General features: G+C 44.0%; 1 protein-coding gene across 1 annotated transcript; it reads left to right on the top strand.

The window, feature by feature from the left end:
* Nucleotides 1-3,567: 3,567 nt before the first annotated feature.
* LOC110497057 (pejvakin) lies at nt 3,568-9,846 on the top strand. Its single transcript, XM_090207633.1, has 6 exons — nt 3,568-3,974; nt 4,200-4,395; nt 5,453-5,594; nt 6,376-6,493; nt 6,694-6,837; nt 9,013-9,846. Exons 1-6 carry the CDS (start codon nt 3,764-3,766, stop codon nt 9,318-9,320), a joined length of 1,119 nt encoding a protein of 372 aa, XP_090063759.1. The 5' UTR covers nt 3,568-3,763; the 3' UTR covers nt 9,321-9,846.
* The last annotated feature ends 4,289 nt before the right edge of the window (nt 9,847-14,135 follow it).

Genomic DNA, 14,135 nt, shown 5'->3' with positions numbered 1-14,135 from the left:
GCGCTGGACAGGAGGGAGACTCTGGAAGCGCTGGACAGGCGGGAGACTATGGAAGCGCTGGACAGGCGGGAGACTCTGGCAGCGCTGGACAGGCGGGAGACTCTGGCAGCGCTGGACAGGAGGGAGCACCGAGAGGGAGGAGACGGAGAGACAGCCTGGTGCGTGGAGGAGGCACCGGATGGACCGGACCGTGGAGGCGCACTGGAGGTCTCGAGCACCGAGCCTGCACAACCTGTCCTGGCTAGATACTCCCCGTAGCCCGGCCAGTGCGGCGGGGTGGAACAGACCGCACTGGGCTGTGCTGGCGAACTGGGGACACCGTGCATAGGGCTGGTGCCATATACCCCGGGCCGAGGTGATGCACTGGAAACCAGATGCGCTGAGCCGGCTTCATAGCACCTGGCCTAATGCCCACTCTAGCCCGGCCGATACGAGGCGCTGCAATGTAGCGCACCAGGCTATGCCTGTGCACTGGGGACACCGTGCGCCTCACGGCATAACACGGTGCCTGCCCGGTCCACCTCTCTCCACGGTAAGCACGGGGAGTTGGCTCAGGTCTCCTACCTGACTTAGCCACACTCCCCGTGTGTCCCCCCCCAATACATTTTTGGGGCTGCCTCTCGTCCCTGTTGCGCTGCCGTGCTAATTCCTCATAATGCCACCTCTCGGCTTTGGCTGCCTTCAGCTCTCCCCGGGGGGCGGCGATATTCCCCAGCCTGTGCCCAGGGTCACTTTCCGTCCAAAATCTCCTCCCATGTCCAGGAGTCCAGAACCCTCTGCTCCTGGTTACCACGCTGCTTGGTCCGGTTGTGGTGGGTAGTTCTGTAATGGCTGTCGTGGGTTGAAGAAGGTGAAGAGGACCAAAATGCAGCGTAGTATGTATCCAAAATATAATTTAATTAGACTGAATACAAAAGAACAAGAGAATCAAAATGAAAACCGAAACAGTCCCGAATGGCGCAAACACTGAAACGGAAAAAGAACTACCCACAAACACAGGTGGGAACAGGCTACCTAAGTATGGTTCTCAATCAGAGACAACGATTGACAGCTGCCTCTGATTGGGAACCATACCAGGCCAAACACATAGAAATACAAAACCTAGACTACAAAACATAGAATGCCCACCCCAACTCACGCCTTGACCAAACTAAAACAGAGACATAAAAAAGGAACTAAGGTCAGGACGTGACAATGAATGTCTGTATTAAAATGAGGAGGGTAGGATATTAAAATGAGGAGGGTAGGATATTAAAATGAGGAGGGTAGGATATTAAAATGATAAAATAATGAAACAAAACCTGACGCGCCAAACAAATCAAAACACCAGCAAACACACCAGCGGGACGTCATGTGTTCCGAGATGTCAAGGCAGCCATTTTGCAGCAGAAGGCTTGGAAACGCTCACCAGCTTCACAAAAAAGGCTCCCCAGAAGTTTCTCTGGATTTACTTGAAATTGTGAAGGCATTCACAGACGTTTATTCATTCCATGTCCCCATATGGTCATTTGCACAGTAATACGTATTTGTGTCCCGCTTGTCTTATCTCTGTAATAGCCTACCTGGGTAGTCATTCTGACCTTTAGAAAGGACCTTCTATTCCTGGTCAGTGTTAATGGACCAGTGTGAATACAGACATAGTTTACACTGTGGAAACCACACCCATTTCCCACTTTTTAAAAAGTCTCATAAATAAACATTACGTTTAATTTCCCAGCCAAACAGCTAAATTACAAGGAAGGCAAGGTCATAACATAACATATCCTGTATGACCTTTGGGTGGGGAAAGCCTTGGTCTAGAAGTATTAACCTCCCTGTAACATGTAGACTAGTCTATTATTGGTACCAGACACAACCACAAGAAATGTACATTTGAACATAGACACCACAAAGACCACCACTCTTCTTGCTATTTGTCATGCTAGTTCACAACACAGGAAGCAGATGTTTCACATGCTACTCTGCTATTTGTCATGCTAGTTCACAACACAGGAAGCAGATGTTTCACATGCTACTCTGCTATTTGTCATGCTAGTTCACAACACAGGAAGCAGATGTTTCACATGCTACTCTGCTATTTGTCATGCTAGTTCACAACACAGGAAGCAGATGTTTCACATGCTACTCTGCTATTTGTCATGCTAGTTCACAACACAGGAAGCAGATGTTTCACATGCTACTCTGGTACTTGTCATGCTAGTTCACAACACAGGAAGCAGATGTTTCACATGCTACCCTGGTACTTGTCATGCTAGTTCACAACACAGGAAGCAGATGTTTCACATGCTACTCTGCTATTTGTCATGCTAGTTCACAACACAGGAAGCAGATGTTTCACATGCTACTCTGCTATTTGTCATGCTAGTTCACAACACAGGAACCAGATGTTTCACATGCTACTCTGCTATTTGTCATGCTAGTTCACAACACAGGAAGTAGATGTTTCACATGCTACTCTGCTATTTGTCATGCTAGTTCACAACACAGGAAGCAGATGTTTCACATGCTACTCTGCTATTTGTCATGCTAGTTCACAACACAGGAAGCAGATGTTTCACATGCTACTCTGCTATTTGTCATGCTAGTTCACAACACAGGAAGCAGATGTTTCACATGCTACTCTGCTATTTGTCATGCTGGTTCACAACACAGGAAGCAGATGTTTCACATGCTACTCTGCTATTTGTCATGCTAGTTCACAACACAGGAACCAGATGTTTCACATGCTACTCTGCTATTTGTCATGCTAGTTCACAACACAGGAAGCAGATGTTTCACATGCTACTCTGCTATTTGTCATGCTAGTTCACAACACAGGAACCAGATGTTTCACATGCTACTCTGGTACTTGTTTCATTAGTCCATTGTTGATATAGTCCCGAGTGGCACAGTGGTCTAAGACACTGCATCTCAGTGCTTGAGGTGTTCGAATCCAGGCTGTATCATAACTGGCCCTGATTGGGTGTCCCATAGGACTGCGTACAATTGGCCTACATCGTCTGGGTTTGACCGGTGTAGGCCATCATTGTAAATAAGAATTTGTTCTTAACTGACTTTCCTAGTTAAGTAAAAAAAATGCATGTCAGCAATCAAGTTTTCAAGATATAGAACTTTCATCATGTTGACTGTATCATACCTTCTGTATTATGAAAGTTAAATGTCTTGAAAACTTGATCGCTGACATGCAAAACATTTGGGACCACACCAATAGATAGCTTTTTGGTGGAGTTTTCCTTTAAGGTGTGTAACCCTGATCCATTTAAATTTGATCAGATTCCCTAACCAGCTACAATTAAACTGTTGATACTTACACCAATATCACTTTTCAGCGCTCAGGGCAGCATTATTGATAGACATCTAGGGCCTCAAAGACAGAGTAGCACAGGAAGTACTGCATAACCCATTGGTGAGCTCACTGGTCACATGACAGGAAGAATGAAGGCAACTACCTGTCCAATCACGTTATGGGACAGCTTGTCCCCATATCCCCTTACATGGTGTCTCCATTATTCATTAGCCCTGAGCTGCACAGCTGAATGACTCTACCTGTTTGAGAGACATCTATTCAGAACAACTGTCCACCTGTGCAGAACTTCCCAATGTGAACTCACCAAAGACAAGAAAAAGAGAAAAAAACGTATTTAATAGTGTAAACTAAAGGATTCACATTTGCCTGGACAGCGGACACTTACAGTATACCTGTTGCTGCCTTGCATTTCCAGCAGTGACTCCTGCACCCGTCTGCTGTTCCTTGGTCACCGGTATGTTCGCTGCGGCGACAAAGAACTTTGTGAAGCAGGTGGGAGACACAGGTCGGTTGATCCCTGTACCGAGCCTGAGTGAGGCTGACCGCTACCAACCCCTCAGCCTGGTCACCAGGAAGAGGAAGAGACACTTCTGGAAGAAAACCAAGTACGCCTCAACCCCCTTCTCCCTGAAAGACATCCTGGTGGGGGAGAAGGAGATCACAGCAGGTAGAGTCCAGTGAGGGGAGGAATGCATGTTTATCAGCAGCTATTAACGCCTATGTCATTCATTATAGTGCATTATGAATAGCTTGTAAGGTATTATAATGGGCTTATAATGCATTATAATTGTCTTTCACTTTGAAAAAGTAAAGCATGTGTTTCTGCAGATGTAAAGCTAGTCTCATACAATATCAGCTGCCTTTAACAATGCCTTTAATTCCATTCAAACAGGGGTGTCGTCGTACCAGCTCCTGAACTATGAGGACAAGTCTGACGTGGCCCTGAACGGCAGATTAGGGAATCACCTGATGAACGACGTGGGGTTCAACATCAGTGGTTCAGACTCTGTGGCTGTCAAAGCATCCTTTGGGATCGTCACCAAACACGAGGTAGAGGTCCCAACTCTGCTCAGGGAACTCAACTCCAGGTACACTGCAGGTGGTGGAAAATAGCTTAGAATTTAATCAATTTCATTCTGGTTTTGTTTCTGATAAGATATTACCAAGGGTCATGATGGTGATGACAAACAACTAATATGTCAGGTTAGTTAATATATAACTACAATGATTAAATGTCACTATTTTGACATAACTACAATGATTAAATGTCACTATTTTGACATAACTACAATGATTAAATGTCACTATTTTGACATAACTACAATGATTAAATGTCACTATTTTGACATAACTACAATGATTAAATGTCACTATTTTGACATAACTACAATGATTAAATGTCATTATTTTGACATAACTACAATGATTAAATGTCACTATTTTGACATAACTACAATGATTAAATGTCACTATTTTGACATAACTACAATGATTAAATGTCACTATTTTGACATAACTACAATGATTAAATGTCACTATTTTGACATAACTACAATGATTAAATGTCACTATTTTGACATAACTACAATGATTAAATGTCACTATTTTGACATAACTACAATGATTAAATGTCACTATTTTGACATAACTACAATGATTAAATGTCACTATTTTGACATAACTACAATGATTAAATGTCATTATTTTGACATAACTACAATGATTAAATGTCATTATTTTGACATAACTACAATGATTAAATGTCATTATTTTGACATAACTACAATGATTAAATGTCATTATTTTGACATAACTACAATGATTAAATGTCATTATTTTGACATATAGAGAGCTTGGGACTATAAGGTTCTATCTGTATTTTAGTCAACATGTAGTTATTGAAACAGCCTTGTTCTGTTCAATGTTCTCTACCTATACAGTAGTCAGTTCAAAATTGCTGACACCATTCAAACCAATGAGGTTTCAGAACTTTAAAGCCAATTATCTCAGAATCATCTTTCTCCAGATGGAACCAAGCTGTCGATATTCTAATGAGACCATGTTGGTTGTATATACTGTATATTACACCTGGACAGTAGAAGTCTTTCTGACACAGGTTTGTGTTCTGGTTTCTTTCCACTATAGGAAAGTGGATCTGGATCACTGTCTGATTCGTCAGTCCAAAGAAAGTGGGCGGAGTGTTCTCTGCATTGTCATGGAGAGCATCCGTACGACGCGTCAGTGTTCTCTCACTGTCCACGCTGGCATGAGACGGACGACTATGAGGGTAAATACACACCTACACACACAGTACGCACACACATACTATATACACACCTACACACACAGTACACACACACATACTATATACACACCTACACACACAGTACGCACACACATACTATATACACACCTACACACACAGTACACACACACATACTATATACACACCTACACACACAGTACACACACACATACTATATACACACCTACACACACAGTACACACACACATACTATATACACACCTACACACACAGTACGCACACACATACTATATACACACCTACACACACAGTACACACACACAGTACACACACACATACTATATACACACCTACACACACGGTACACACACACATACTATATACACACCTACACACACGGTACGCACACACATACTATATACACACCTACACACACGGTACGCACACACATACTATATACACACCTACACACAGTACGCACACACATACTATATACACACCTACACACACGGTACACACACACATACTATATACACACCTACACACACAGTACACACATGGTACACATAAGGGTACACACACCTACAAACACACAGTACACACACACACAGCACACACACACAGTACACACACCTTTACACCGTACACACACACAGCATACACACAGACACAATACACACACCTACACACCACACTCACACACAGTACAATACACACAGAAACACTGACATCTGACACTCTCAGCAGGTAATGGTTGAATGGATGAATGCCCTGTCTCATCTATCTGACTGGTGTTCTACAGTTTCAGATTGATGATGGTCAAAACCCCAAAGGTCGAGACAAGGCCATAGTGATCCCAGCTCACACCACCATCGCATTCAGCATCTTTGAACTGTTTGTTCGATTGGATGGACGACTTGGTGAGACAACCACAACAAACACACTTACACTTGACTCACTCACTCACTCACTCACTCACTCACTCACTCACTCACTCACACACTCACACACACACACACACACACACACACACACACACACACACACACACACACACACACACACACACACACACACACACACACACACAAACAAACATAGTTCCCCTTCTCCTGATCAGATATCTGTGTAAGCCCTGAGTCGTTGGGCGGATTTGAGAAGGAGCTGATCAGAGAGCAGCTGGGTGGTTTCATTGGTCGATTCTCTATGGGACGGCTACGCAGGTTCCTGTCTGGGATTGTGTACGGAAACCCCTTCAGAGCAGGTAGGAAGGAACCTTCTTTCATCTCTTAACCTTTTACTGCAGTGGGCTGAATCTGGGTCACACAGAGTGATTCTTTGTAGTCTTAAACACATCTACTTTGAAACAAAAGTATACACCTCACACACATAGTTATGGGCTTAAAAAAATAGAGTTGAAATGCATCCCAAAATTACACTTTAAATATATCACAGAAGACTGAAATATAACAAAACTGTTTGACATATACGAAACACAGGATTGTCTGTGTTTAAAAAAACAAACATGTTTATTAATTATGAAATTATAAAAATATGAATGAGGCCACTAGGTCATTTGACTGCAGGAAATGGCTACACCTCCTCCTGTTCTTATCGTAGAGTAAATCTAAAAGACTAGAACAATCTGACCTGATCTTACCTGTATAATACTGTATAAAGAAGGTACATCTCCCAAAGTGGTCTGATCTTACCTGTATAATGCTGTATAAATAAGCTACATCTCCCAAAGTGGTCTGATCTTACCTGTATAATGCTGTATAAATAAGCTACATCTCCCAAAGTGGTCTGATCTTACCAGTATAATGCTGTATAAAGAAGCTACATCTCCCAAAGTGGTCTGATCTTACCTGTATAATGCTGTATAAATAAGCTACATCTCCCAAAGTGGTCTGATCTTACCAGTATAATGTTGTATAAAGAAGCTACATCTCCCAAAGTGGTCTGATCTTACCTGTATAATGCTGTATAAATAAGCTACATCTCCCAAAGTGGTCTGATCTTACCAGTATAATGCTGTATAAAGAAGCTACATCTCCCAAAGTGGTCTGATCTTACCTGTATAATGCTGTATAAATAAGCTACATCTCCCAAAGTAGTCTGATCTTACCAGTATAATGCTGTATAAAGAAGCTACATCTCCCAAAGTGGTCTGATCTTACCTGTATAATGCTGTATAAATAAGCTACATCTCCCAAAGTGGTCTGATCTTACCAGTATAATGCTGTATAAAGAAGCTACATCTCCCAAAGTGGTCTGATCTTACCTGTATAATGCTGTATAAAGAAGCTACATCTCCCAAAGTAGTCTGATCTTACCAGTATAATGCTGTATAATCTTAAGGATCTGCCCCTTTTTCACCTAAAATGACACACACATACCCATGAGCTAACTGCCTGTAGTTCAGGACCTGAAGCAGGATATGCATATTCTTGATACCATTTGAAAGGAAACACTTTGAAGTTTGTGGAAATGTGAAATTAATGTAGGAGAAACTAACACATTAGATCTGGTAAAAGATAATACAAAGAAAAAAACATGTTTTTTGTTTTGTTTGTACCATCATCTTTGGAATGCAAGGGAAAGGCCATAATGTATTATTCCAGCCCAGGCACAATTTAGATTTTGTCCACTGGATGGCAGCAGTGTATGTGCAAAGTTTTACACTGATCCAATGAACCATTGTATTTCTGTTCAAAATGTTGTATCGAGACTGCCCAAATGTGCCTAATTGGTTTAATTAATAATTTTTCTAATTCATAACTGTGCACTCTTCTCAAACAATAGCATGGTATTATTTCACTGTAATAGCAACTGTAAATTGGACAATGCAATTAGATTAGCAAGAATTGAAGCTTTCTGCCAATATCAGATATGCCTATGTCCAGGGATTTTGTTTTTTTACTGACAACCTCATGCTAACCGCATTAGCCTACGTTAGCTCAACCGTCCCGTGGGGGACCCACCAATCCTGTAGAGGTTTTAAAGAAGGTACAGGTCCCAGAGTGATCTAATCTTACCAGTATAATGCTGTTTAAATAACAATTGTTAGCTCCATATTGTTGAGAAGAATATACACCCAGGGATCCTAATAAAATACCAATAAAGAGTATAAACATATATAAACACAAACCAGTGAAGGCTGGTGGGAGGAGCTATAGGAGGAGTGGGTCATTGTAATGGAATAAATGGTATGGCGTCACACGTGGTTTCCATATGTTTGATACGTTCCATTAATTCCATTCCAGCCATTACAATGAGGCCGTCCTCCTGTAGCTCTTCCCACCAGCCTCCACTGACACAAATGCTAGTAAAAGCACAGGGTAATGTAAAGATAATGAGTGAAAGCAAAATAATCCCTGCACATTTTCCGATGTTCCAGTGACACTCTTATCCTCATCCTTGCTTTCCCCTACTCAAGACGACAGGACGTTTGAGGAGCTCACCCACACCCACTCAGACACCTACATGGACGACGTAGTGACAGACTACTATGAAAAGGCAGCCAGCATGACGGACGTCTCGTCCACCTACCTGAGAGGGGACTCCCACTCCCGTGTCAACCTCCTCAACCACAACATCCCCAAGGGCCCCTGTGCCCTGTGTGGCCGGGGCCAGACACCGAGGGAGACGGTATACGGCTGTCTGGAGTGCTCCTCCGGCGGGCACAAGTACGTCAGGCTACACGTGGTGCCTTGTTTCGACCTGTGGCACAAGACGCTCAGCTGAAGAGATGGACTCAGGAAGAGAGAGGGAGGAAGAGAGAGAGGTCATCCCTGATTAGGCATACAGTACCTAACTAATAGCCCTGTGCCATACTGACAGTCAGAAAACTGGGGCTGGCCAATGTCTGTAGTACTGTATCTTATTTGGAGCTGCCCTCCACTCCCCCTCAATGGATCCTCCCAAGTGACTCCCTCCGTTAGTCTACATTAGTCTCTACTCTATTCCATCTCTATTCCAACTATTTCATCTACACTTGACCTTGTTTTGGCCTCATTCTGCTGGTTTCAAAGTGTGTCATCAGGTCTTTTGGGTCATCACCTGACGTTCAGTGTTTGTAGTGGGGTGTTTTGACCTCATCAGGTCAGTGGGACATTGTAATGGTGAAAAGATAGTGAAGAGGCTGAAAATCTACATTCATATTGCCATGGTTACATGACATGGATTCTCCTTTGTTGTTATGTTTTTGTGACATTTCGTTTTCTATGGCTGGATTATTTATTTTTAAATAAAGATTGAGGTTTTCTCTGTAGCATAGACTGTATCTCTGTAGAGTCCTCGCATGTACAGTACATGGATCTTTCTGATTGGACGCTAGAGGGCTCTGTAAACATATCCAACAACTGTGGTTCCCGACAAAAACCACAAGGTGTCGATAAAGACCAACTCCTAGTTTTTTCTCCAGCTAACACCACTGTATTATTGAACTTGCTTTATCAAGTTGATTTATCAAGGGAGAAATTGGAGATGCCCCCGCAGAGAACCACTGGAGCTCAGTGGGATTATAGTATAGGTTTCACTGTCTTACATTCTGAATTGGTCATGAATAAGTCCATGGTGATAATTGGTCATGAATGAGTCCAGGGTATTATTGGTCATGAATGAATCCAGGGTGATTTATTGGTCATGAATGAGTTCCGGGTGATAATTGGTAATGAATGAGTCCAGAGTGATGATTGGTCATGAATGAGTCCAGAGCGGTAATTGGTCATGAATGAGTCCAGGGTGATAATTGGTCATGAATGAGTCCAAAGTGATGATTGGTCATGAATGAGTCCAGGGTGAAAGTTAGTGATGAATGAGTCCATGGTGAAAGTTAGTCATGAATGAGTCCATGGTGATAATTGGTCATTAATTAATCCAGGGTGAAAGTTGGTCATGAATGAGTCCAGGGCGATAACTGATGAATGAGTCCATGGTGATAATTGGTTATGAATGAGTCCAGGGCAATAACTGATGAATGAGTCCAGGGTGAAAGTTGGTCAGGAATGAGTCCAGGGGGAAAGTTGGTCATGAATGTGTCCAGAGTGAGAGTTGGTCATGAATGAGTCCAGGGGGAAAGTTGGTCATGAATGAGTCCAGAGTGAGAGTTGGTCATGAATGAGTCCAGGGGGAAAGTTGGTCATGAATGAGTCCAGAGTGAGAGTTGGTCATGAATGAGTCCAGGGGGAAAGTTGGTCATGAATGAGTCCAGGGTGAAAGTTGGTCAGGAATGAGTCCAGAGTGAGAGTTGGTCATGAATGAGTCCAGGGGGAAAGTTGGTCATGAATGAGTCCAGAGTGAGAGTTGGTCATGAATGAGTCCAGGGGGAAAGTTGGTCATGAATGAGTCCAGGGGGAAAGTTGGTCAGGAATGAGTCCAGAGTGAGAGTTGGTCATGAATGAGTCCAGGGGGAAAGTTGGTCAGGAATGAGTCCAGAGTGAGAGTTGGTCATGAATGAGTCCAGGGGGAAAGTTGGTCAGGAATGAGTCCAGAGTGAGAGTTGGTCATGAATGAGTCCAGGGTGATAACTAATGAATGAGTCCAGGGTGATAATTGGTTATGAATGAGTCCAGGGTGATAACTGATGAATGAGTCCAGGGTGATAATTGGTTATGAATGAGTCCAGGGCGATAATTGGTTATGAATGAGTCCAGGGTGATAATTGGTTATGAATGAGTCCAGGGCGATAACTGATGAATGAGTCCAGGGTGATAATTGGTTATGAATGAGTCCAGGGTGATAATTGGTTATGAATGAGTCCAGGGTGATAACTGATGAATGAGTCCAGGGTGATAATTGGTCATGAATGAGTCCAGGGCGATAATTGGTTATGAATGAGTCCAGGGCGATAACTGATGAATGAGTCCAGGGTGATAATTGGTTATGAATGAGTCCAGGGCGATAACTGATGAATGAGTCCAGGGTGATAATTGGTTATGAATGAGTCCAGAGCGATAACTGATGAATGAGTCCAGGGTGATAATTGGTGATGAATGAGTCCAGGGCGATAACTGATGAATGAGTCCAGGGGGAAAGTTGGCCATGAATGAGTCCAGGGTGATAACTGGTGATGAATGAGTCCAGGGTGATAATTGGTTATGAATGAGTCCAGGGTGATAATTGGTTATGAATGAGTCCAGGGCGATAACTGATGAATGAGTCCAGGGTGAAAGTTGGCCATGAATGAGTCCAGGGTGATAATTGGTGATGAATGAGTCCAGGGCGATAACTGATGAATGAGTCCAGGGTGAAAGTTGGCCATGAATGAGTCCAGGGTGATAACTGGTGATGAATGAGTCCAGAGTGATGATTGGTCATGAATGAGTCCAGGGTGATAATTGGTCATGAATGAGTCCAGGGTGATAATTGGTTATGAATGAGTCCAGGGTGATAATTGGTTATGAATGAGTCCAGGGCGATAACTGATGAATGAGTCCAGGGTGAAAGTTGGCCATGAATGAGTCCAGGGTGATAATTGGTGATGAATGAGTCCAGAGTGATGATTGGTCATGAATGAGTCCAGGGTGATAATTGGTCATGAATGAGTCCAGGGTGAAAGTTGGTCATGGATGAGTCCAGGATGATAATTGGTCATGAATGAGGGAGATAAACAGGACTATCTGTAGGATCACACCTGTCACTGTGAAAAACTATAATCCTGAATGATTCAGTCATCATGTGTTAAATGAGTGATAGAATGAATCCCACTGGGAAAGACATGACAGCATGGGGACGAGGAGAAGGATAGAGGTTTGGAGAAACGGACAGATGGGACGTGACAGAGACCTGGGCTGTGATGATGTACTGTGAAGTCATGTGAGTTCTATAATTATATATCCCTCCACTTTAAACTAATCTAATACTTCTGAGAGGGACGGACGGGGCAGAATCACATGGATCTGCTTAGACAGGACACATTCTTGTAGGCAACACACACACACACACATATACATGCCGAGCATAGCACGAAAGAAAGAAATTGTGTGTGTAGACTAGAGAGACAACATGGAACGAATAGGGAGAGGGAGAAGGAGAGGGAGATGAAGAGGGAGATGGAGAGGGAGAGTAAGAAGGAGAAGGAGAGGGAGAAAGAGAAGGAGAGGGAGAGTGTGAAGGAGAGGGAGAAGGAGAGGGTGAGAGTGAAGGAGAGGGTGAGTGTGAAGGAAAGGGAGAAGGAGAGGGTGAGAGTGAAGGAGAGTGTGAGTGTGAAGGAAAGGGAGAGGGAGAGGGAGAAGGAGAAGGAGAGGGAGAGGGAAAAGGAGAGGGAGAAGGAGAAGGAGAGGGAGAAGGAGAGGGGGAGTGTGAAGGAGAGGGAGAGGGAGAGGGAGAGGGAGGAGATGGAGAGGGAGAGGGAGAGGGAGAAGGAGAAGGAGAAGGAGAAGGAGAAGGAGAAGGAGAAGGAGAGGGGGAGAGGGGGAGAGGGAGAGGGAGAGGGAGAGGGATAAGGAGAAGGAGAGGGAGAGTGGAGGCTATTGGACAGTGGGGATTCAACATCAGTGTTAATGGAAGCTGACGGCTCTCTGACGTGATGAATCTGGAACACACATCAGTGTTAATGGAAGCTGATGGCTCTCTGACGTGTGATGAATCTGGAACACACATCAGTGTTAATGGAAGCTGACAGCTCCCTGATGTGTGATGAATCTGCAACACACATCAGTGTTAATGGAAGCTGATGGCTCTCTGACGTGTGATGAATCTGGAACACACATCAGTGTTAATGGAAGCTGATGGCTCTCTGATGTGTGATGAATCTGGAACACACATCAGTGTTAATGGAAGCTGACGGCTCCCTGATGTGTGATGAATCTGGAACACACATTGATTAGAAAGAAATGGGATCTTTGGCACCGGAGGCAACACTAACAGGGGAGTGACAGAGACCACACTAACAGGGGAGTGACAGAGACCACACTAACAGGGGAGTAATAGAGACCACACTAACATGGGAGTGGCAGAGACCACACTAACAGGGGAGTGACAGAGACCACACTAACAGGGGAGTGACAGAGACCACACTGACAGGGGAGTGACAGAGACCACACTAACAGGGGAGTGACAGAGACCACACTAACTGGGGAGTGACAGAGACCACACTAACAGGGGAGTGACAGAGACCACACTGACAGGGGAGTGACAGAGACCACACTGACAGGGGAGTGACAGAGACCACACTAACAGGGGAGTGACAGAGACCACACTAGCAGGGGAGTGACAGAGACCACACTAACAGGGGAGTGACAGAGACCACACTAACAGGGGAGTGACAGAGACCACACTAGCAGGGGAGTGACAGAGTCCACACTAACTGGGGAGTGACAGAGACCACACTAACAGGGGAGTGACAGAGACCACACTGACAGAGGAGTGACAGAGACAAAACTAACAGGGGAGTGACAGAGACCACACTAACAGGGGAGTGACAGGGACCACACTAACAGGGGAGTGACAGAGACAAAACTAACAGGGGAGTGACAGAGACAAAACTAACAGGGGAGTGACAGAATCCACTGACAGGGGAGTGACAGAGACAAAACTAACAGGGGAGTGACAGAGACC

Source organism: Oncorhynchus mykiss, chromosome 18 (assembly GCF_057628025.1).
Source record: "Oncorhynchus mykiss isolate SJ-2025 chromosome 18, ASM5762802v1, whole genome shotgun sequence".
Classification (NCBI taxonomy): domain Eukaryota; kingdom Metazoa; phylum Chordata; class Actinopteri; order Salmoniformes; family Salmonidae; genus Oncorhynchus; species Oncorhynchus mykiss.
This window is presented reverse-complemented; position numbering and strand designations above follow the sequence as displayed.